Raw genomic sequence first — 24,327 nt, forward strand, 5'->3', positions numbered from 1 at the left:
CCACCCGGGAGGCCCCGCAGCGCCCATTGGCCTGCGCGGCCGTCGCTCGGCGCCCCGGGCCCGCCCCCCGTCCCTACACTCGCGCGGGCGCCCGAGCCCGAGGCCGCATCCCTGGAGCGCGGCGGCGAGCGTGGGAACGCGGGCGGCGGCGCCGAAGGCGGGCGGAGGGCCGGGCGCGCGCGGCGGCAGGTAGGCGGCTGGGCGGGAGCGGGCCCAGGCTGCGGGCCGGCCCGGCTCTGTCTCTCCTCCCCCTCTGCTGGTCCTCCGGAGCCCAAACCCAAAGTCCAGGCGTTGAGCATGGGGTGGCCGCTCCCTAAATGGCTGATGCTTGACAAAAAATAATCCCACTTTTCTTAAAATCTGGTTTGCCCGGAAAACTTTAGAATGGCCTGTCTAACGAGGGGAAGTATTGACCCCTTTATTGGCAAGAGCTGCCCCTGGGTCTCGCCCAAGTCCTGCTGCCTGGAGGAACGCTTGGAGGGTCACGACCCAGAAACTGCCCGGAAACTCGCCGAGGCTGTGTGCCCTGCATTGTGGAGGGGTGCGCCCTGGGGTTTTCTTCTGCCTGCTGACAGTTAGGATTTATGAGTGGGTTTGCGGCCCTTTGCTCCTGTCATAGCCCAGTGGTCCCTGGCGAGAAAGGCTGTGTAGGGCTCACAGCAAACGGGAGCATTTTGGTGTATAAGCTCCAGGGCCAAGGGGAGACTTTCTCAGGTGAGGTATGTTGCTTCCCCAAGGTTGTGGAGGGTGTTGTGAATGGAAACTGGAGACTGAATTTTCCAGAACTTCAGACTATCCCTGGGGGCACCTGGGTGGCTCAGTGGGTTAAGCATCTGACTTCGGCTCAGGTCATGATCTCATGGTTCCTGAGTTGGAGCCCTGCATCTGGCTCTGTGCTGACAGCTCAGGGCCTGGAGCGTGCTTGGGATTCTGTGTCTGCCTCTCCCCTGCTCGTGCGCGCGCTCTCTCTCTCTCTCTCTCAAAAATAAACATTAAAAAACCCAAAACAACATAACCCTTCAACATATGGGGAGATATGACACTTTTTTTTTTTTTAACCTAAATTAGGAGCTGGTCCTTAAATGAAGGTTCTGAGCCTGTCCTTTGGGGTTGTGTCCGGTTCCTCCATGAACAGAATTGGGTTCAGTCATTTCAGAAAGATTGAGGCCCAAGCAAGAAATGGCTTTGATGCTTTTGGTCTGGGGTCAGGGGAGATGGGGATTTGTGGCCACCAGGCAAATGCCCAGGGGCCCTGAGGAGTGCGGGAGGTGAGTCCTCTGTGGCCTCATGGGCACATCCTGGAATCTGGGTTGGGTGGGGCCCAGGCTAAGCGTCTTATCATCTCCTGCCTGGGAAGCCTGATCCCCCCGGACTCATTTATTGGGATGCAGATTAGCTCCAGATAGGACCTGGCCCATAAAGAGAATTATTACCTAAAAATCAAGGAAGAGGAAGTTATAAACATGTGACTGGACTTATACATTTTTTTCTGGCTTGGCATTTGGTGGAATTAATTTGTTAGCGTTCAATAAATCATTGTGGGTCATCATCGAGCTAGAATCTTGGCTTTTACTGCTGTTTAGAGTCTTAGAGGTGATCTCAGTGAAAGTTTAGGTAGGGCGGCCCATGTGCTTAGATCTCGTGACTTAACCGTGGTTTTTCTCTGCAGAGTCAGTGAAGGAAGACGCCGGCCGGGGTGCCTGGGGGTCAGGGTGCCTCTCTGGGTCTCCATGTTCCCTCCTGTGAGCAAACCGGCTGCGTTAGATGGCTTCTAAAGTGTTGTCCCACTTTCATGTCCCGTAATCACTTTTCCTCTCAGTGCCCCTCTCTGTCTTTTCTCTTTTCCTGTTCTTATAAATCAGCAAGGCAGTTGTTCCTAACAATTTTGGGAGTTGTGAATCCATTAGAAATCTCAATAAGAGGGTGTTGCTTCACTTTCTAGAAAAGCATCCGTACAAACAAAATCTTGCTTTTCATTTCAGGGGGCTCCTGGAACACGGACGGGGTTTATAAAGCTAGTACTAAGAGGGTGAACAAAATACTCCTGAGTGGGCACATTTCATTGAATTGACAGACCCGCAGACACCGCCCCTTCTATCGTGTTCTGGCCCCTCACCCTCCTCCTGCACACAGCTCATTCCTCAAGCGAGGGGACAGTCTCCTGTCTTTTCTCCAGGGGGGATCTGTAGGAATCAGTACTCTGCGAGGTTATTTTTCCGGGGCGGGGGGGGGGGGTGGGAGGGGAGGGCTTGGTGGTGTCGTTCTCTTTCTGTTACTAGGTGTCCCTCCTAAATCTGTACCTTCTTACTTATACATGCGGGGACTGTTTTTGGAATTCTGGGATGCTTGAGATGCACTCACTGTGCAGATGAGGAGAGCCTCAGAGGCGTTCAGGTGGTTTTCCCAAACACCTGTCTCTAGTTGGAGCAAAGCCTTTGCTGGGTCTGCAGTTTCCAAATCCAAGTCCAATTTCTATCCCACGTGCTTCACTCCTTTTACGTCCACAGGTGGGCATGGAAAAGTTACAGCTGGCACCGGGGACTCACCTTCTCTCTGGGACCCGGACCCCCTTCCGGTCCGACAGCCTCCTGCAGGGTGGCTGGTTTCCGAGTCATGTACGTTATGGACCGGCATGGCTCTGGATGTGACTGTATTCTGGAAGACATTGTGTCTTGTCTCCACTGATTGTCTCAAACCGATTTACCCGAAGAGGTCACATTTTAATCAGAGGAATAGAAATGCTTTTTTTTTTTTTTTTTTGGTGGGTGTCTGTCCAACCGCCTAGGGGATTTCCACCCCTGTTCTTGTAAATGTGGGCTATGAGTTGATGTGGCATGACTGTTCTCTCTTTTTCTCTGGGCTGTTGGGAAAGCTGCCTGTTCTGGCAAGAATGTTCCTCCAAAGGATGTCTCTGGGCACCCTGGTGAGATCCCCAAATTCTGGTGCCTTCTGGAAGAGTCTAGCCCGGCTAACTTGGTGTGTCCAGTGGTCAGAGTGGGTTTCCTTGCTTTTGTCCCCGTTGGTCGTAAGACTTCCCGAGGAAGAAAGTTGGAAGAAATGACAGCTGGTATTTAGAGAGAACCTTCTAAGGTCCGGGCATGGCCTCAGGTGCTTTATACACATCCTCTGAGCCCTCATCGCAATGACGCAAAGTATTGATACTTGTCCTGGGGCTTCAGCCTGGGTGCCTGGCACCCAAGGTTAAATGATGGTTCAGGGTCACTCAGCTGGGAGATGGCGGGACTCAAGTGGGCCCCCAGCTCTGTCTCATTCCCAGACTCTTGGTCTTATCGTTAGCCCAGCCGTGAAGGAACCATCTCAAAGGGATAGCCTTGAGGATCTCCTCTTTCTTGGCACACACAGATGTCATATTTACTCATGAACACTGGTCAGACTGGGCATCGAGTAATGGAGCTTGCTCTCGGAGGGGCGAGCTGCTCGCTAAAGGGACCTGACAGTGTAAAAGTGATTCCTCCCCATCTCGTACTGTAAGCGGAAAGGTGTCCTTAGATGGGGCTGTCTGCCCAAACCAGAGCGAGGGGCGAAAGCTGGAAGGAGTACCAGGCGGAACCCTAGGAGGGGCTGACGTCTGGCTGCTGGGAAGCTGCAGATTTCCCGGGGAGCTTCCACTTTTCCTTCGGGGGTTTGAGGCCCAGGGGAGGCATGGCCTCCCCTCGGCAGGTGGCCCGGCGTCTCAGGTCCGTGGGTTTCCCCGAGGCTGGCACCTGTGTGGCAACCCTCTGATCTTCCTGTCAGTGCTGTTTGGTGTGCCAGTACATGGGGCGCTGCGATTAACGGGACGATATTTGTAATATCACAGAATGTGTTTTATTTCCTTTCCAAGGATGTGTGACCGGAACGGTGGCCGGCGGCTTCGGCAGTGGCTGATCGAGCAAATCGACAGCAACATGTACCCGGGGCTGATCTGGGAAAACGATGAGAAGAGCATGTTCCGGATCCCTTGGAAACACGCTGGCAAACAAGATTATAATCAGGAAGTGGATGCCTCCATTTTCAAGGTACAGACTCGAACTCCCTCCCCGCGTCACCAGTGGTTTCTGTCTTCCCTGCAGGCCCATGGAGGGGTTGAGTGACACCTCTCTTATTTGCTGGAAAATTAACCTGTTTTCTTAAAACAAACATCGATTGAGTGCTGAACGTGTCTCAGAAATATATACCGGGTGATTTTGCATCTACTGTATGTGTGATCGAATCCCTTCGAGGTTGTGTGTTGTTGGCATTCTCCCCCCGAGGAAATTGAGGGCACCTTTATCACCGACACCACCGTTTATTTTGCACGAGGACTAGTGAAGCGGGAGTGAGAGTACTTCTCCGAGGCCCTGAGACCCCCGGACGCTACCGCCTACATCCACAAAAAATTCTAGGAAGGGCATAAGTCTTCATTTTTCAAGGTTATCTGCCTGGCAGTGTAGGGTCGGCTCAGATGAGAGAGATACCATCTGTCATGACTTCCGGGGCCTGGTCACATAGGGTGTCCTGAGGCGGCAGCAGATATCTAAAATAGTCTTCCTTCCCTTGAGAATAAGAAGTACCCAAGCATGGAGAGGCTCGCTATTTACCGCCAGCGCCCAGTGAGAGCTCGCCCCGTGCCAGGCCTGGCCCACGTGTTTGTTTTTCCTTCCACACACGGCTGTGCTGCTCTCCTGCCTCTGTAGAGGCCCCGAGAGAAGGGACTTGTCCAAGATCTCATGGCTCTTGGGTGATGGAGCCTGGCAGCCCAAGCATGAGCCCTTGCCCCCGAGCGAGCCCGAGCCGTACCCATAAGCAGAGGTGTTTGTCATTCCCCTGGGGGTGATCGTCACCCGTGGGTTTCTCTGAGGCTCCAGGAATGCAGGCTCCCTGCTGCGTTCTCCCTGGGAGATTTGGATCCCTCGGTCAAGGTGAGCCCAGGCTTCTGTGTTTGCAAACAGACGCACCGCAGGTGGCTGACCCTGAGCTCTCCCTTGTTCTGTGGGCATGGGGGTATGGGAGTGAGTATGGGGGAGGAGCGGGGCGGGCTGAGTTGTGGAAGGGCGGAACCGGACCCTGGGCCGTGGTGAGGGAGGGAGCGCAGGCCTGCGGGACCCCAGCGCAGCGCCCGGATGCTTCGCCAGGGATGACTGATCCGCTGGCCCAACCAAACAGAAGCGACCGGAGATCATCCCTGGCCCCAGAGCGGAGCATAGGCAGGTCGCAGCTGGCTTCAGAGGCGTAATCAGTGCTTCTGGGCTTTGCGGGGAGGCTCCGCATCTGAGCAATTCTGTCACCTCTGTCATCCGGGGGCGTGGGTCTCTTTGGGAACCTGCTGCCAGTTACTGGCCCTCTTCCAGAAAAGTGGGCACATGCGGGCGGACACGAGTGCACTCAGTCGCCTTCAGGGGGCCCCATGTAGCCTGAGTGTCCAGCAGATTTCTTCCCCTGGAGGACCCCGGCTCAGGAGCCTGGCAATGGTAATGGCTCCCTTATCACTCTTGGTGGTGCCTTTTGCCTTTGGGGCTCGTGGTGGACCTCTCTTGGGAGTGGCTCTAGCTACATTTAAACAGTGTCCAAGGTTCTCTGGGCCCGCTGGGAGTTCTGGATGGTAGATGGCTACAGTCCAGAGCCCCACAGCCTTGGCCCTGTTGGCATCTGGGGCCAGCTAGTTCCTCCTTGGGGGGCCGTCCTGGGCACTGGGGCACGTTCAGCGGCACCCCTGACCTCAGCCGACTACATGCCAGTAACGCCTCTTCCCAGTGTGACGACCAAAGGCGTCCTGACATTACCAGACCCGCTGGGGGGGGGGGCACATCCCCTCCCCCCCCCCCCCCCCCCCCCCCACTGAGAACCCGGCAGGCTGCCGACCGCGGCCAGAGTGAGCAGGTTTAAGCAGACGCGTGGGGTGCCGAGGACACGGTTTCAGGGTGACCATCACGGCAGCCTCTTCGGGAGGGGAGGAGGGGCCCTGGCCGAGGCCCCTGGTGGCCTGCCAGGCCTCTCCCTTCACGCAGCTCCCTGTTTCAACTTACGCTCTGGGGGCAATGAAATAAAGCCCCAGATTTATATGTCTTATGCAATGCCCTTCATGGCCGTTTCAACAGCGTTGAGAAAAATGTGTAAGATTCCCAGTGTTTCCGTTCATTTCGCAGTCGCCCAGTGTGGCAATCTGAGAGAAGCCCACAATCTCGGCAGGAGCCGGGTGGGAGGGGGGCGCGGGCGGCCCCCAGAGCTGCTGGCCACGGGGAGGGTGGCACGCGGGTGCGAAACAGGGGGAGGAGGCCACGTGGCTGTGCCCTGTGCCATGCTGGCTGGCTCCCGTCCTCCGAGGGCGCGTCCCCGCGACGCCCACGGGAAGAGCCCGCAGTCGGGCCTCGGTTGCACAGAGCCATTTTATGGATCTTCTGGTTCTGTAGAGAAACTTTTGTTCGAAGCATTCAAAGAAAACCTTTGAAAAATCCGTGAGTTAAGAGGATAGAGTGGAGCTTAAGAAGGCATTTATACCAGAGCGTTCTTCATCGTCTGCAGATATGATTCTGCAGCCGGCCTCATGGGGCAGGGCCAGAGATGGGGATTGAAAAGGACGGAGCTCATTTGGTGCCGTCCCTGGGCACACCGAGGCCCTCGTATCCACTCACGCTTGTTTTTCAAAAAGCATTTTGCCCCCTTTTCATAAACCCGGGGCGGTGGGGTGGGTGGAATCCTTGTTAACTGAGGGTTGTTCCTCTCCTCGACCAGCCTTGTGACAGGCCTGAGTGAATTAGAACTTACTTAGTAGCACAGATATTTCAAACCCGGTAGGCCTTCGAGGAAAAAAAAACAGTGCTTGATTTTTAAGACACGAGATGGGGCCGTAACATTGAGTCAGGAAGCGTGTGTGGTCACTGCTGGTTGCTGCTGAATGCAGTGCCTGGGCGGGGGACACATGTGGTGGTGGTGGGGGGGGGGCACTGACCGCCGTGCTGGCTGTTGTCACTGGGCCTCAGAAGCGCTCTGTTCTGCCAGATGTTAGCTCGGGAAGAGTCTTGAGAGATCAGCCAGCCAAGCTGGGAGGTTCAGAGCCCAGCAGAGAGCCCACGAAAGGGCTCAGGGCAGGGCTGGAAGCAAGGCACCTGATACGGACCCAGGGCACTTCCTGACCGCGGGGCCGCGCTTTGTTCTGTGATGTCCTGGCTGTCTTCTCGGGGGAGTGCGAGCCGTGGACGGATGGTACTACCGTCGGCCGTGCGGTTCCAGCTAAAAACCGGCTGGGCCCAGCATGCCTCTAAGCCCGTGCTCCTCGGGGTCCGTTTGTAATGTGGGTGAACCAGTGGTTCTCAAAGCGGGGGTGGGGTGGGGGAGTGTGAGTGTGTCGCAATTTCGCCTCCCCGGGGACGTGCGGCAGTGTCTGGAGACATACTGGGTTGTCACAACAGGGGCGGGGGCGCTCCCGGCATCCAGCGGGTGGAGGCCACGGATGCTTTTGGACAGCCAGCCACGCACGGGACGGCCCCCGTCACAAAGCACGATCAGACCCCAAATATCAACAGTGCTGAGGTGGAGAAGCTCTGACTTAACATAATAGAAGTGTGAAATTACTGCTCAGCGGGTGCGTGACGGGCCTTCCTTGGAAGAAATAAATCAATGCATGGTCTGAGCTGCAGTTAATAAATCCTTGGGCAAAAGATCGGAAGGGACTGAAAACCATTTGCTTTGGAACACATTTCTAGGGGGGAGTTTGCGTCTGCGTCCGAGGGGGAGGCGACCCTCGGAGCCTATTTGGGATTCGCTTTCTCTCCGCGCCCCCCCCCCCCCCGCCAAAATAAATAAATAAACATTTAAAGGAAAAGGTGCAGATTCTCAGACCTAACCCACAGTTAATGAGAATCTCAGGGGGCAGGGCCCAGGCATCTGCATTTCACGAGCTTCCCAGGGGGCCGGTGTCGGCATTAAGCTTCAGAACTCTTGCTGTAGTGGAGTTTAGTTGGGTCGGAAGTGAGGACAGTGGTGTTTAACCCCAGGCTGGGTCACCTTGGGGAGGTCACCTTTGGAACTGCATTTTCCTGAGTGGGACTGGGGATTCCCTCCAGATGGCGTGCTGTCCCAGGCTGGAAGTTGCATCTGGTTTCGTCTGACAGCGAAGGTTATGTTCACCTGATAGCAGTGACCTCCTCATTGGGGTGTCTGGATTCCAGTTTTGAAACCTTCACACCGTGCCCGTTCGCATGTTTGTCTGAATTTTCTTTTAGGTCTGCCCCATTCTGCACTGTGGCTTTTAGGTCTTCAGCTTTCAATTTCTCGTCCTTGTTCAGAGTCTCAGGGGTTCGGAGAGGTCAGAAGCAGAGCTGTGGAAAACCAACAGAGACAGAACACATTTCATTGCCCTTTTAAGCAGGGCCCTGGGGGTGGGGCGGGGAAGGTTAGAATAAACGCCAAAATGCAAAACAAAATTTCTATTAAAAGTAGCAAGGCAGCGGATGACCACATTCAGACTTCTTGCAAATGTTCCCTTTTCATGCTAAATTTTAGCCAGGGGTTGATTTGAAAAAGCAACAAATTGTTCTTTGTTTTGAACATTCTAGTGAAACCATGTGCGACTTCCTCTTTGTGCTGTAGCTGACCTCAGGCTCCTCCAGACCCTTTGGTCCCAGGAAGGAATGGCCCAGAGACAGATCCAAGATGTGTGCTGTATGGGAGCCAAGGCCCTGGGCCGGATTCTGGCTCAGCTGGGTGATCCCCGGGGCCCCTTCCTGGCCCTGATCTTTTCACATCTGTCACAGAAAGTTGTCCCGAAAGTCCTCGAACTAGAGGTGATGGCCAAAAGTGACCGTCAGGACTGGCGAGAGAACGTGCTGGTCTCGCCCATGGCCGTGGATGCCTGTGGGCAGGGCCGGTGGGGGTGGGCGGCCACGTATTTTATGTGCTTCTTTCTGTTTCTACAGGCCTGGGCAGTGTTTAAAGGGAAATTTAAGGAAGGGGACAAAGCAGAACCAGCCACTTGGAAGACGAGGCTACGCTGTGCTTTGAACAAGAGCCCAGATTTTGAGGAGGTGACAGACCGGTCCCAGCTGGACATTTCAGAGCCATACAAAGTTTACCGCATCGTCCCCGAGGAAGAGCAAAAATGTAACTATCCCTTACGGGTTTTCAGCCCAGCAGAGGCTGCCCGGCCCGCAGGCCCTGCCAGAGAGCCTGGGTCTGGGGTGGGAAGTCTGGGCGAGTGGTTTTAGCTCAGCTGCCAGTCAACTCCTTTGCGTAAGCAGATGTGGAGAGCCCTTTCCCCTGACCCTGGCCACCATCCGCTGGCCGAGTGGCAGCTTCCGTGGGAGGAAGGGGTGGGGAGGCTGGGGCTGTCAGACCGGGAGCTCACTGTGGGGCCTCCCCGAGGCTCAGTAACGAACAGGGATAGACCGGAGCGAGCATCCTGGACAGTGTGGATGAGGCATCCCTCCAGTCAGGTGGTCGAAGAAGGGATGGGTGACAGGATGGAGGGTAAAGTTACGAATGCGTCTGGGGACGATGGCGCTGTTAGCGTTGTCGCCGTAGATCAGATACGCCGCAGCACACGGTTGCATCCCGATCGTTATGTGGGAACTCTGGCATGTGATGATTCCCGAAAGGTCTTCCAGCTCTAGCTAGAATCCCGAGAGAGTGTTTACCAGGAGATTAAAGCAGGGATGGCGGAAACCCGCCTCCCAGCCCATCGTCCTGATTCGGCACCCTGGTCAGACATCACTAATCAACCGGGATGCGCTGAGCTCGGTCTGGCCTCCGAACCTTTTCCAAAGTGGCAGCCTGTGTAGCTGCTGGGAGTCAGCAGAGTCGGCCTGGCCCGTGGGATAAAAGCTAATCACCGTCACTGGTTTGAAGCGTTCTTTTGACACATTGATTAAGCCGCTAGATGTAGCAATTAGACCCCTGCAGCCTTACCCTCTTCTCACCTGTTTTTTAGCGGTCCAGGAATGCCCTGGGCATCTACAAATAAATGGAACCTTCAGAAACTCCTTAGGGCCGAGCAGAAATTCTGAACTCGAGCCCTTCCCACTGGGGGGAAGGGTGAGAGGGTCGACATGTAATTTCAAAAACAGTTAAAACTGTGAGTCTTCCAAAGAGATGGTGAGCCTGGGTCTCAGCCCTTTAACTCACCCACGAGGGAGCCAGCATAGTGATGAAGACTGAACGGAGGACAGGAAGCATGGGTCACACATGGTCAGCGAGCCCAACCCGTGGGTGTTCCCCCCGACCCCAGTGTGGGGGTTATCTGTGCTGCCGGTTACTTGGAGCTGAATTGTCTGTAAATTAGCACCGAACTTGACTGAGTCAGAGCCTTAATCGATAGTCAACAGTAAGTCAAACAAACTGACCACCCCCCAGAGAATCTGATGGCCCTTACAGGGAGACTTCTTAGATAACCCTCCGGGATGGCTTTGAAAGGCCAAGTGTGCATCGTTTCTGCCTTACTTACCTCCAAGTTTGGGATAATTTTTCATTGCCACAAATCGAATTGTGGTTTGAAGGAATGGAGAAGTTTCCGTTGGTCCCTCCCACCCTGGGATTGGCCGAGCTTGAGCTGGCAGGTGACCCTAGCTTGTTTGTACGGGGTGCAGCCAGCATCACCTGCAGGGGTGGGTTTTAAAGAAGCAGTAGGTTCTCAGGGGGCAGAGGGACGCTGCATTTGCATAAAGTCTAAATGGACCCACTGTGCTCTGTCCTTCAGTGGTTTGCAGGCTACGTGGGGGAGGGGGTACCCCCCCACCCCCTCCTTCCCCCATCAGCAGCTTCTAGCCAATTCTTGAGTCTCTCAAAGTAGAATCCAGATGCAGTCAGGACAGAGCGATGGGTCAATCAAGTGTTTGTGGCCCTCTGATCACTTCATAAGGCAGGTCTGTGGTGGGGGGATGGGGAGGAAGTGGGGGGCTTGCTGTCGGGTCGCTCTGTGCCTGCAGCCATGCCTGACCGAGCCTGTTGCCCCCCCCCCCCCCCCCCCGCCGGGCCCCCATGTGTGGGCCTGCCGTGTGTGCACAGATGCATGCTATATATTTGGAAAGGCCACGGAGACATTTCCTGTCAATTAACTTTAAAAAATGACTCCAATCTGCACACGCATTTTGCCGGGAGATCTTTGAGCGTCTTCAGACAGCCTGACTTACGAATGGAACCTGGACCCAGTGTAGAGTGTGTCCGATGGGAACTCGTTTTCTATCTGGGCAAACGGGGCCCAGCCGCACCACTGTCCTTGTCCTCTGAGTGTTAGAAACCACGAAACTGACTTCTCCCTTTGACTTTGCCCGTCAGAGGACTGAAGCATCACGGGAAATAGTTTCTGGGCCTTTTCCCAAACGAGCGAAGACACTCAGTGACTTTTATTTCCTTCAACTCGGCATTTAAAAAAAAAAAAAAAAAAAAAACCAAAAAGTACGACACTCTGATTTTGGCCTCGCGGAAGGCTGCAGTGCCCCAGTGCCATTGGTCACGCGCCTGTCCGATTTTCCGCAGGCAAGTTAGGCATGGCGACTCCCAGCTGCGTGAGCGACATCACGGAGATGGAGTGCACGCGCTCTGAGATCGACGAGCTCATCAAGGAGGTGAGTGGCCGGCCCGCGGCACTGCCGGGGCCCTGGGAGGAGCCGCGTGGGTCCCCGCGAGGAGCGGCACCCCTCTTGCCCTGGCCAGGCCTGCAGAGCCCAGGGCTCTCTCGGGCAGCGGCACCTGCTCCCCCGAGACGGAAGGCGAGGCCAGCCTCTGCCATCTGGCCGCCCCGTCGCCTCGTTCCCCGCCTCCATCCCGAGCGCCGGGGCTGGGCTGCCGGCTCCGAGCCGGTGCCGTTTCTTCCCGCCCTAAACTTGCCATGTTTTAAACATTTCGATTGGCAGTCTTAGAAAAAGTGCATCCTGCTTTCTCTTGGCTTCTTAGACAGGCTACGATGAAAGAAAGACTTCCCTTGCAGCTTGGGGTCGTCGTGACCACATGGATGCTCGAGGGGGGCGCTCAGGGCAGGCGGGCTCCCTGTTTCATAATCTGCGGCTTTAGGTCTTGATGGATCGGAAAGGCGGGCCTTCGAGCTTGTTAGGCCTGCATATCAACTCCGAGTTAATAGGCTACGAGCAAAGGCGTAATGGGGTCTCCGGAGGCAAAACACACGGTTTTCGGATTCCAGTGTTTGCTCCCCAAATACCCTTTTCCTGTGGCCATCTGCTTCTTAACTCCCGTTTTTACGGCCAGTACAAGGCAGACGTCGCCTCGCTGAAATAATCCCGCAGCGTCCTCGTACACGGCGGTGTGGGTGCTGTGGATGTTCTCCTTGATACCGTTGTGGCAGCACCAGAACTTTTAAGAGTAGCTTGGCTGTCAGGAGGTGCAGATAACAAAACGCAGCCTCCTCTCGGCTGCTGAGTTTTCTGCCGACGGCAGCTGTTAAGTTTCTGCGTGGTCTCTGGCAGCAGGCCAAGTGGACTCCGGGCTTCGTGTCTCTCCAGCAACGTCCCATTTTCTGCGCGAGGCTTTTCTGCTGACTCAGCTGAGAGAGGTTGGGTTGGCGCAGCAGGATCCCAAGGAAAGCAGATTTCAAAATGCTTCCTACCCAGATTTGTCCGCATCCGTTGAGGAGTGGGTCAGAGGTCGGAAGCGTGGGCGTGGAACAGCGCGCGGGGCCTGCCCGGTCGTGGCCGAGTTTGTCCGGCGTTGCCGTGCCTCGGCGTCCCAGCGCTTGTCTGCTTCCCCGGGGCATCCGGGCAGCTGGGTGACCCGTGGCCATTTGGTTTTGCAACTGGCGCCCGTAAACTTATTAGGGGTCCCGCAGGGGCCGGTAAGTCAGGCGCGTGGTTTGAGCGCTCAGCCTGGTGGATTTGTCTTAGGCCTTTCAAGAGGCGAAGTAAAACTTTCCCTTTGTCTTGGGATAAAAGGTTGACAGTGTGGCTTTGGTTAAGTCTAAACCGTTTGCCTTTACGAACACCGGAGCCCCACTTTGGAAGCCCGCCGACCACAATGCTGTTCTCTCTCACCCTGTTCCTCCAGCCTTCTGTGGACGATTACATGGGGGTAGTCAAAAGGAGTCCTTCTCCGCCGGAGGCCTGCAGGGGCCAGCTGCTCTCAGACTGGTGGATCCAGCAGCCCAGCGCAGGTGAGGAGGGGACCCCCAGTGCGGCCGGCGTGCGGGGCTCGTTCGAGTGGTCTGGGCACTGACTCCTTTCAGCCTTCAGGCAGCCGGGGGCAGGTGGGGCGGTGGTTCTACCGTGAGCCCTATTTTATCGAAGGTAACTGAGTCCACAGTGATGCCCGTGGCCCCTTCGCCACTGCCTCTCGGGGGGCACGTGGGCCCTCCCCGTAGGAGGGGTCTGCTTGTCTCCTGCGCTCCTGGAGGGGTCGGAGGGGAGGGAGGGGGTGTGCAAACGTCTCCAAGGCCAGAGGGGAGATGGGGGTCTCGGCCACACTCGTGCTCGCCACGGATGTCTGCCAGCCACTCCCTTGGGACATTAGGGACCCCTCAGAGCCAAGGGGAGCGCAGGGCGTCAGGAGAGGAGGAGGGCGAGGGTTGCCCGCGTGGCGCCCTGGATTTGAAGCCCCCTGGCAGGGGGGGGGGGCTGCAGATCTCATTCATGCCTCAGCTTACTCATCTGTGAAATGGAGACACCAGGACCTGTCCCATAGGGTCATGATACCCCTATTATCATTGGGATTAATAAATAATCACTTATTTAATAAATTACTTAATTAGCTTCTGATACCACTTCCCCCCCAGCCCGCTTCCTTCTCGAACGACCCTCCACGAGCACAGATTTCTTTGCTTCCTCCCTCCGCCTCTTTCCCCGACTGTTCCTTGTGGGAGACTGGGAGGTGACTCTGGCCCAACTGACTTCAAAGGTCTCCAGGCTGCGGGTGGCACTTTTGCCTCAGGGGCCCTGGGAGAGCCCCCTCTCCCTGCACGGTGGCTATCCCTCCCGGAAAGCGAGCCGAGGCCCCAGTTTCCCTCCGGAGACCAGGCCCGGAGGGTGGGCACGCCGTCCAGTGACCTTTCGGGAGCAGGCCCTTGGGTGGGAGGAAAGCATCACCCCGGCACTTGGTCAGAAACCCCTCAGCACAGAGGACGTTTCCTCCCCCTCTGTGCCGGTCGAGTCGAGGCCTGGCTTTCCGTGTTTTTGAAACGCGGGTCACGGCGCTGGCAGGGAACAGCACTGAATTGAGCGGAAGCCTGTGGCAGGGCCTCCGGGCCTTGGGAGCACACCCCGTGTGGCTCTGGAGGGAACTTCTGGGGGGGGGTGCGTTGGGGTTGGTTCCTCACGCTCAACTGGGCCTTCTCTTTCTCCCACAGGCTTGCCGCTCGTGACGGGCTACAGTGCCTACGATCCGCACCACTCAGGTACGCGGGTGCTCGGGGCTGGGCTGGCGCGGTGGGACGCGGGCGCTCCTGCACGGCAGAGCCCAGAGGGCCGAGTGGGCTCGCAGGGGCCCGTGGATGAGCCGATCGCACGTCAGAAGGCAGGACCCCAGTTCATCCTCGTCGCTGTTTGCTTTTTGAGCACGTCAGGGGCCGGCCGTTTTGAGGCTCTTCTCAGAACGGGCCGAAAGATGGATCCCGAGAGCTCTTTGCAGTGTGACTCTGCAGGAGAGAGAGCAGGGGGACAGACGGACTCAAGGCCCAGCCCTGCCTCTCTTGTGTGACGCCAGGCAGAACCTCACCGGACCCTTGTGAGGATTAGACGTAGCGTTAGTTTTCTGGTAGGAACGTCACTGGTCAGCGAGCGTCCCCAGTGCCCATTTCCTCTACTGTCTTCCACGCTCAAGTTCGTGATAACGATGGTCCTAATTAATGGCGACGATGGGGCTGGGGCTGGGGCTGGTGGTGGTGACGACGGTGGTGATGGGGTTGATGGTGGCGGCTGATGCTGAATACTGGCGAGGCGCCAGGGTCAGGCCTCGTCCCGTTACACCTCCCGCCACATCGTTCCCGCCGCATAGGCTCAGAGGCTCTGGGTCACACAGCACGTGGGCCGCAGAGCCAGGACATGGCCTCTGGCCGTCCTCTCCAGGCTCCCGCCCCTCGTGGGCAGGGGTGGCCTCTGTGCCACGTTTTTGTCTGTCGACGCTGGGGACTCAGACCTCCTGCCGGGGCCCCTGGAGTTTGCATTCTGGCTCACTGACGGCCTCCCTGACCGAGCAGAGAAAGCCCGTGTCCTTCCTGATAGTTCTGTGAGAAGTGAACAGCCTGACCCATCAGGATGGACCCCAGAGGCCCACCGGTGCGGAGGAGGAAGCGGGGCTCAGAGAGGTGTCTGGACCACGGGCCTCGTGGGACGAGTGTTCGGGGTGTGGCGGAGGCAGGTTCTCACCCAGGCCCGCAAAGTGCGGAGAACCCGCGTTCCTGTTCGTCGCACTCCTGTCACCGCTCCGGGACGCCCTGGCTCGCGGGGCTAGGCCTCTGAGCTAGTCAGCTCTGTGGCCCAGGGAGTCTGCTGACCGGTGCTCTCTGGGGGCGGGAGAGGAGCCGGGGGCAGGGCCGAGGCAGCCGGGTGAGGGGGAAGTGTGCCGAGTGGCTCCAGACCCGTCCCAGCGCACAGCGGGTGGAGCGACCCACAGCAGTGCCGCGTGCACAGAAAATCCTAAAACCTTCTCTAGGTGTTGCGGACTTAGGTCCCTCTGTTCGGGCCACAGGCTCTCTGGCCCCGCCCTGTGGAAACAAGGTGATGGCGAGGGTGCCCGGTTCTCAGGGCCACGGGGACGAGGTAGTGAGTGAGTGGGGCCGCGGAAGGGCGGGTAGGGAGCGCTGGAGGCCACGGCGGAGTGCAGGGCCTGCCCCTCGGCTGCTCAGCGCTAGACGGTGCCCTGCGGGCCTCAGACCCGCCAGGCTGGGTGTCCCCGCTTTTCTGGAGGGATCAGAAGTCCAGACCTTTATGTGAAACCTCCCCGTGTGGAGTGTTGGCAACAGAGTTGCGTGGACGACCCCCCCCACCCGTCCCCCCCCCCCCCCCCCCCCCCCCGCCAGGCTGGATCTAGACACGCCCGTGGCTGCCGGGGGCGGGGGGGGGGTGGGTGTGCTTGGCGGTGTTTGCAGTGGTGGGGCAGGGGGAAGGCCGTGTCCGGAAACGGAGGGGGCGGGCTCGGCGCTGCAGGACGCGGGTGCAGGGCCGGCCTGCCGGGGAGCCCCTCTCCCCGCTTCGTGGTTGTGCCATCAGAGCAAATGCCTTCACCTGTCGACACCCGACTCCTTACCTGGAAAAGGCGTCGAGTGATCAGCAGCCTCCAGCTCGCATCGTGAGCGTTAAATGTGCCCCTCAGTTCAGCGCACTGAGAACGGCGCCTGGCGTGTGCTGCCTCGACCAGGAATTAGGGCTTATGACTCCGGGAGTCTTATCTACGCGGCTAGCTTCCGGTCCTGTTACCCCGATTTCTTCAGGAGCCGCCCACGAGCACCGCACGACACCCGAGCTCCTGCTCGTCCCCAGCCGCCTGGGGAGCTGGGTGCCACCACAATCTCTGCTTTGCTGATGGGGAAACTGAGGCACAGAGTCACAGCTGGGCTCACACGTTGTCGGGGAGTCTGTGCTCCTGGCATCGTTGCTCTGCTGCTGTTGTGGGGCGGCTGTCCCCCGGTGGGCAGGTGGCCGTGTGGGGGCAGGGCAGGTCAAGGTGGGCTGGCCAGAGCCACCTGGTGGCTTTGGTGGCGGCTTCTCTGCGGGTCTCTGCTGGCCGCTCACTGCTGGTGCAGCGGTCGTCGCTCAGGCCTTCCCGGCTCGAACCGGCCCCAAGCTAAGCTGCCCTGTGGCACTGGGGTCCCTAGGAGGCCTCGCCTGGGCCTCTCCAGAGCACCCATCTGTGGCTCCCTTGGGCCGCGAGGCGCTGGTGTGAGATAAAGCCTCGGCAGTGGCGGGGCGAGGGTGCGGAGTGGTGACAAGAGTCGTCTGTAGTGTTTCATTCGTCTGTGACAAAGTTCAGAAATGTTCTGGAGCGAAGGAAGTGGAGCGTGCCATCGGGGGATGCAGATGTCCCAGGGCTGACACAGTGCGCAGGATGGGGAACTGGACGGGATGAGATGTGTCACTCACCAGCTGGGTGACCTCAGCTGCCACTTGCCAGCTGGGTGACCTCAGCTGGGCCTCAGTTTTCCCACATGTCATATAAATGAATTGGACCGGAACACCTGAAGCTCCCAACCCAGAGTGGTTCTAGAATGCCGTTTAACCCCCATGTGGGGGAAGATGGAGCCTGTGCCCACAGCAGCGGGGGGTCTTATTACTTGACTGAGCAAATGATTCTTAATCAGAGCCCAGTTGGGGGGGGGGCAAGAAATTATAAGTACACAGCAGTATTAACCTGGGTGAGGCAGGTGGCCACCCACAGGGCTGCCCCTGACTGTTGTGTGGGTGGCTGCACTGCCATGGGGGTGGGCAGCTCACAGTTTGTGTGGCTCTAGAATGCAGCCCTGGACTGCTCTGGGACCCTTAGGAGGTGCCCTAAACTCACCAAGTTTGGTGATAGTGCCTGTAATTCTTGTAGTTTAAAGCTATCAAAATGCAGATTTCTCCGGGACTGTCGCAGAAGTTAGCTGTTGTCTTCATTCCTGCCTTAGCTTAAAGGTTCCCAAATTTCAGTTACTGGAGCCCCACTTTCACGATGGTTTTTCATATCTGGGTACCACCTGGTAACGTGCTCTTTTTCTCTAAATGTCATTACAAAAAAAGTTTTTATTTATTTTAAGAGAGAGAGAGAGAATGCGTGTGTGTGTGCATGGGGGAGGGACACAGAGAGTGGGAGGCACAGAATCCGAAGCCGGCTCCAGGCTCTGAGCTGTCAGCACAGAGCCCCACTTGAGGCTTGAACTCACAGATTGCAAGATCGTGACCTAAGCCAGTTGGTCACTTAACCGACTGAGCCACCCGGCGCCCCGAAAATTGAATAATCCTTTCATTTGCTTAACTCTGGGTCACCGCCCTGCCTCCTTCCCCGACCTTCTTAAGTGTAACGCGTCTGGGGAAACGTTGACTTAATTTGAATGATTTTCAGACTCTTCTAAGAACAGGCTTAGATGAAGGGTTTGGAGGGATTCGTGATTTGAAATCCAAGGAACCCCAAGAGGGCTGTGAATGTGTCAAGGAAAAGAGGACATGTCTGTTCTCCCTGACCTGGAGTTCAAATCTCACACTTCTGTCCGTTGTGAATCCGGTCACGGGCCCCGTTGTTCCATAGCACGAGCGACGGTGTATCTGTCGGGTAACAGATAACACGGCGTGTCGCTTACGGGTATTATATGACGTCGTATCACGGTCACAGAGTGCCGTGTGACGGGGCAGTTCTACTGACTTCTAAACCGTACCGGTCCCTGCGACCTTCCCCGGGAGAACAGAGAGAACGAGAACGGTTCTTTTGTATTTCGAGTCACTGGCTTCCTGAGTGATTCTGCGTTTGTCCTCGTGCTCACAAAGACACCGTTTCCGGAAGGGGTGCGTGAACTTCCCGCAATGCCGAGGGGTCCCAGGCACACGAGGAGCCAACCGGCCTGCTTGGGAGGCAGGAGAGCGCTGGGCACCGGCCAGGAAGGGACCGGGGACCCCCCCCCCCCCCCCGGCGGAGCTGACCTGTCGCCCTCCTCCTCCCCGCAGCCTTCTCCCAGATGGTCATCAGCTTCTACTACGGGGGCAAGCTGGTGGGCCAGACCACCACCACCCGCCCCGAGGGCTGCCGCCTGTCGCTGAGCCCCCCGGGCCCGCCCGGCGCCGGGCTGCTTGGGCCCGAGGGCCTGGAGCTGGTGTGCTTCCCGCCGGCCGACGCCATCCCCAGCGAGCGGCAGAGGCAGGTGACGCGGAAGCTGTTCGGGCACCTGGAGCGGGGCGTGCTCCTGCACAGCAGCCGGCAGGGCGTGCTCGTCAGGCGGCGGTGCCAGGGCCGCGTGTTCTGCAGCGGCAACGCCGTCCCGCGCAGGGACAGGCCCAACAAGCTGGAGCGGGATGAGGTGGTCCAGGTCTTCGACACCAGCCAGTTCTTCCGAGGTCGGTACCACCGCCGGCTGGCCTCCCCCGGCTCGCAGAGACCTCGCCTCCCTCCCGCGGGCCGCGCCCCCCCCCCCCCCCACGCCGCCAAGCTGGGGACCCCGGTGGGGGGGGGGGGTCCTGCTCTGCGCTTTCTTGCTCAGCGACCCTGGGGAATCGCTCCGCGCCTTGACTGCCCCGTGTGTTGAATGGGTGTGTGAGGACCACATCTTTCCTGTGTGGCCCTCGGGGGGATGAAGGGACCCAGTAGCTCACAGGTGCATCGCCGAGTGTGCCCGTAACCCGGGGGCCGGTCAGAAGTGCGGGGTCTCAGCCCCCCCCCCCACCCCACCGAGGGCTGCGGGGTCAGACCTGCATCTCGGCAAGGCCCCCCGGGGCTTGATGTGCACATTCTGAGGCGCGCTGAGTCCGCGGACGGCGCTTGCGCTTGCGGGGTACCTGTCGTGACTTATTCTGTGGGGCGTGTGGCTAGGATCCCGCCCCGGGTGCTCCTCCCGGAGGTCATGCCGTGGCCGCTGCCTTCTCTGCGTCCCCAGAGCTCTCTGCTCCTCTCCCCGTGACCGCGCCGGCCCAGAGCTGGGGTCAGGCCTCTCCTGCCGCCCGGCCTGAGCAGTCCCGGCGGCTTCCCTGGAGAAGGGGCCCCGGAAAGGTGGGCTCAGGTGTGACAGCCGCGGGGAGCACCCCCGGGGACGGAGCGTGGCGGGGCCCGGCGGCGTCGACAGGGGCCCCTCCCCCTCCTGTCTCCCCAGAGCTCCAACAGTTCTACAACAACCAGAGCCGGCTTCCCGACAGCAGGGTGGTGCTGTGCTTTGGAGAAGAGTTTCCAGATATGACTCCCTTGCGATCCAAACTCATTCTTGTGCAGGTAGGAACAGGCGGCCGTGGGGCTTCTGGCCACGGGGCCGGATCTCCTGGCCCGCACGGCGGGACCCGGTTTGCGCTTGGGCTGCAGAACAGGGAGCGGGCTGCTCCACCCGCGGGCAGAGGCAGGCCCGGGGCGCACGGTGAACCTCCACGCGGGGCTGGTGGATTCCTGCCATCCGCCCTTCTTGCCGTTCCGAACCATCTTCCCACGTTCCGGGACTCACGGTCTTTGTGTTCTCTCCCTGCCTTTCTTGTCTGTTTGCGCTTTAAGTCAAAACCCCCTTTCTAGCAAGACGCTACCTTTCTAGCAAGGTTCGGTTGCCTCAAGGTCTGAGGAACGGGTTAGGGCTTTGCAAGCCCTTGTTTAATCTAGTCAAAGGAATGAAACCCTGATGGTGGAGTTCTGGCCACCGGCTGCCAGGTCGGGACCCTGTGGGGAGACCCCTTGCCCTTTCCCTGCACCGCCTGTTTGGGGCTCATTCGTGTGGGACTCACGTGGAGGTTCCCAGTGTCAACTTCGGCCTGGGTAATCCGAGAATCTGGCTAGGGCCACAGGCGGGGCCACCGGGCTTCCCACGTCCACGTCTGACCTGTGCCCGTCCCCGTAGATCGAGCAGCTCTACGTCCAGCAGCTGGTGGAGGAAGCCAGGAAGAGCTGCGGTTCCGGCTCCACGGTGCCGCCTCCCGAGGAGCCCCAGCCGGACCAGGTCTTCCGGATGTTTCCAGACATCTGCGCCTCCCACCAGAGACCCTTTTTCAGAGAAAACCGGCAGATCACGGTCTAAGTCTCTCTCTCGGGCCCGTCCTGCCCGCGTCTCGCGTTTCGTTACTACAGTTACTGTCGTAATTATTTAAGGATGTGGCCCCCTCTGACCTGGGGCGGGGCTTCATCTGCTCTTAATTTAGTAAGGGCGTCCCGTGAGGGCTTGATGTTCGACACAGAGTCGCGTCACGCCTCCTGTTCAGGTATAAACGTAGGAAAGTGCGCCGAGCGATCCAGATGCTGTAACTACCTTCAACCAGTGATTAAAACATGTATTCCCTGCATTTCCCCTAATTATCATCAGTTGCTAGATTCTTTCAGCATTTCGGGATAATCAATATTTCCAAAGACTCGGCATTCAGTTGTACTAGCAAAGAGCTGCTTCCAGGAAAAAAAAAAAAAAAAAATTGGAGTAGGAGATCAACCTGTCAGAACAAGTCTGCTTTTTGTCTGTACCTCGCGTTAGAGCCGTGGATTCGCGATTTGATACGCTTGATTCCGCGTGGAGCGTCTCTGCTTTTAAGCACGTTAATAAGGTTTAGAAAAACTTAGATAGCAGCCCCCCTTTAGCAAGCGAGCACAGAACTCTTGGCTTGTTGCAGGAATGCACCTCCTTGCTGGGATCCGTTGGCAGGAGGGCACTTCCATCACCAGGTGAGCTGGTATGTTTTCACCTCCAGACAACGAAGACTTTTCCTCTGGGCCCTTGTTGCCTGGAAGCTTCGAGCTAAGTGTGTGTGTGTGTGTGTGTTTTCATTGCTGTAATTCAATCACCCCAGAGCCCTCACTTTTTCTTCTTTCTAAATGGTTTTGACCTGTTTTTAAAAATACTCATTCTTTCAATTGTCCTATTGTAAACTGCTTTGATATATTTTTTTTTTTTTCACATAAAGTGAGCAGGATAGAAACCACAGATTCAAAAAGTAATTGTAGATTGTACAAGCATTTTGGTTTGTGCCTTTGACTCTGTCAACCCATCGACGAGCCGGTGGTGGTGGTGAGCGTGTGGGCGCGGCTCGGGTGGCTTGGGGACCGCGGATGAGAGGTGTCGGCTTCTTACCGCTGCCCTGGTCACAGGGTGGATGGCGGCAGGGACAAGGCCTTCCCCATCCCTCGGACTCCCTGGCCTGGGGCCACACCAGATTCTACTCTTCAACGGAGTCCTGTGGTGGGACTCCAGGGGAGGAGTCCCAGTTTTAGCCCCAGAGGAACGTCACGCTATTTCCTGTCCAATCAGATGCATTTATTGCCCCACAATGTGTCAAAACGGCAGCGGCAGGCCGGCCTTCCCGTCGACCTTCCCCGTCTCCACAACCGCTCTGAAATCACTTTCATCATTGAAAAGCACTTAAACGTTTTTATCTGGGAAAAAAGCCGGTTGTATTTCGCTAGATTGGGGTGCCCCCTCCCCGCCCGTGTGTCCTGTGCGATGTGCTGGGACTGGCAGAGGGTGGCCGGGTGCCGACCCTTGCCAGTGGAAGTCGGCGGCCGGGGCGAGCCCGTCCCACTTGCGGTGTGGACCCCTGGCAGGGTCGGGGAGGGTCTGCGGGCTTTCCCCCCAACTCTCTGTGGAGCAGGGGTGGGAGGGGGAGAAGAGTCGTCGCCCCCGTTCTTTCTCCTTCATAACCCAGCCTCGTGGCCACCAGCCCTGACTGACAGCGACGGGGCACGAAGGGACCTCGCCTGTCGGCTTTCACCTTGAGGTGTGGGAGGAGCCGGGATCTGGGGGACGAGACTGCCAGCCTGGCCCCCTTGTAACCGTGAGTCGCTGCTTTAAAATCCAAGCCGAGGAAGACTGGTTCACTTTTGTGGCTGCTTCCACGAAGGTGACGCAGGCGTGGCATATGTAGTGAGACTTTATGGTCGTAGGCCCTATAGGTGTGTTTGAATTCACCTGAAAATATAGGAAAATGCGGCAAGAGTGGCTTCTCCTCTTTGGCGGACAGAGCCGGCCTCACATTGTTGGGGGTAACAGACCCGTTTTCTGAAATCACATCAGAGAACAGCGACTTTCGGTTTCTAGCTCAAACGAATGGTAAAGCGTGTATCTTGAATATGCTAAATGAATATTTATTTTTGTATCCATTTAAAGCGTATATTGATCTCTTTTATTCTTTATTAAAATAAAGTGCCTTTTTAAAAGCTGGTTCACGCTCCGTTTTTTGTTGAAGTCACTGTAAAATATTTCATCACTGTTACTCGGTTCTGGGTTCTTCAAGGGGGTGGGGATTAAAAAACAAGGCTGCGCTGGGAGTTTAAGGGTTTTTTGCCTGTCGATTTGTTTTGTTTTGCTTTTCACTCATCCCCAAAACAGTAGCGAAAAGGTACGGAGGCTCACAGATCATACAGGATATCCTGGAGAAAATGTGGGACATGCTATGTTTTTATTAAAGCCCGGGGTCCTGTTTGGGGTCCCATGAGCTGATGGAGGGGTGTGTGTGGGGGGGTGTGGAGCAAGTGGGAGGTCGGCAAGGACAGCACCCGCTATCCTGGAAAGTGCTGGGCGTGATCTGCACGAGGCCCCCCGGCCTGGGTCGGCCGCACACGATGGGGTCGCGTATCCTTCCGTATCCTTCCACTTACACACATGCTCACTGTGCTGGGTCCTTAGGGACACAGACAGCGGGGACACGGGGGGACCCAGTTTGGTCCGGTTGGGGGTTGCCTCATGAGACACGCCCCGTGAACAACCCAGGACCAGTCGGTCCGTTTCAGGGAGGCCCAGACCCCGGCCAGCCCAGGGGGAGAGGGGTCCCCCGCCAGGCTCCGTCTATGGGCGACGTGCACTCTCTCTGCAGCCTCAGACGAACCACGCGGTCCTGGGACTGTCCTCCTCAGCGCAGAGACAGGGGGAAGAAGGCACGGGCCCCTCCATGCTGGGCGGGCCGGGGCCGACTCGTGTCCCGGGACAGCTCGGTGTGAGGGGCCTTCTGACAAGGCCTGTGGCTGGCCTCTGACACCCGGGCAGGGCGGCTGCTGGGCCAATCGCTGGCTTTCTAGAAACCTGCGCAGTTGCAACCAGACACTTTGTTTATCAGCAAGTCCTCTTCTGCCCGGAATCCCTCAGGGCCAAATGTGGAAACTTGACTGAGTCTGCTTCCCCCCAGAGTTCCAGTCTCCTGTGCGGACGGTTCGCAAGACGCTTCTCACTCAGCTGCTCGCAGGGAGAGGAGGGAGGCCGGAGCGCTTTCATCCGCAGAGGACGGGGTTCAGGGACGAGGTGCTTCAGGAATAATCGGGGGCTTAGAAAATGCCGTTAGGGGGGCGCCTGGGGGGCTCAGTCAGTTAAGCGTCCAACCTCAGCTCAGGTCACGATCTCGCCGTCCGTGAGTTCGGGCCCCGCGTCGGGCGCTGTGCCGACAGCTCGGAGCCTGGAGCCTGCTTCGCATTCTGTGTCTCCGTCCCTCTCTGCCCCTCCCCTGCTTGTGCTCCTCGTCTCTTTTTCTCAAAAATAAATAAACGTGAAAACAAATAAAAATAAATGAAAAAAGAAAAGAAAATGCCGTTAGGGCCCTGGAGCTGAACTGACTTTTGAGGTGTGTGGCTGCCTCTGGACAAGTAGCTGCTGGGACCTAAGGGCAGCCCGTGGGAACGGGCTCATGAGACATTCTGTCACACGAGCAGCCTTCACACTTTGTTTTCTAAAAAACATTTACACAAATTAAGATATTTCAACTATCACTTTTCTGAGTGGTTGCCCCTTAGGAACACCAACTTTTGCAAAATCCATGTGGGATGGAAGATTGTGGTGAATTAAGATGTCGGCCC

The 24,327-nt window shown here is 57.5% G+C and overlaps 1 protein-coding gene across 4 annotated transcripts; it reads left to right on the top strand.

The window, feature by feature from the left end:
* Positions 1–46: 46 nt before the first annotated feature.
* Positions 47–22,705, top strand: IRF8 (interferon regulatory factor 8). Of its 4 annotated transcripts, none has more exons than XM_023245141.2 (9): positions 47–189; positions 3,845–4,019; positions 8,895–9,078; positions 11,449–11,537; positions 12,967–13,072; positions 14,261–14,308; positions 18,546–18,932; positions 19,682–19,797; positions 20,405–22,705. In XM_023245141.2, exons 2-9 carry the CDS (start codon positions 3,846–3,848, stop codon positions 20,579–20,581), a joined length of 1,281 nt encoding a protein of 426 aa, XP_023100909.1. In that variant the 5' UTR covers positions 47–189; position 3,845; the 3' UTR covers positions 20,582–22,705. The 4 variants fall into 4 exon arrangements, with proteins under 4 accessions (XP_023100909.1, XP_044902799.1, XP_023100910.1 ...); XM_045046864.1 differs by lacking the exon at positions 47–189 and adding an exon at positions 199–719; XM_023245142.2 differs by lacking the exon at positions 47–189 and adding an exon at positions 199–714.
* The last annotated feature ends 1,622 nt before the right edge of the window (positions 22,706–24,327 follow it).

This window comes from Felis catus, chromosome E2, assembly GCF_018350175.1.
Source record: "Felis catus isolate Fca126 chromosome E2, F.catus_Fca126_mat1.0, whole genome shotgun sequence".
NCBI classification, from domain to species: Eukaryota; Metazoa; Chordata; class Mammalia; order Carnivora; family Felidae; genus Felis; species Felis catus.

Excerpts from the sequence above, each read along its gene's own strand:
- IRF8 (XM_023245141.2), top strand. The coding sequence starts at position 3,846 with ATGTGTGACCGGAACGGTGGCCGGCGGCTTCGGCAGTGGCTGATCGAG. Across the intron at positions 13,073-14,260 it reads GATCCAGCAGCCCAGCGCAG|GCTTGCCGCTCGTGACGGGC; the intron begins GTGAGGAGGGGA and ends TTTCTCCCACAG. Across the intron at positions 18,933-19,681 it reads CACCAGCCAGTTCTTCCGAG|AGCTCCAACAGTTCTACAAC; the intron begins GTCGGTACCACC and ends CTGTCTCCCCAG.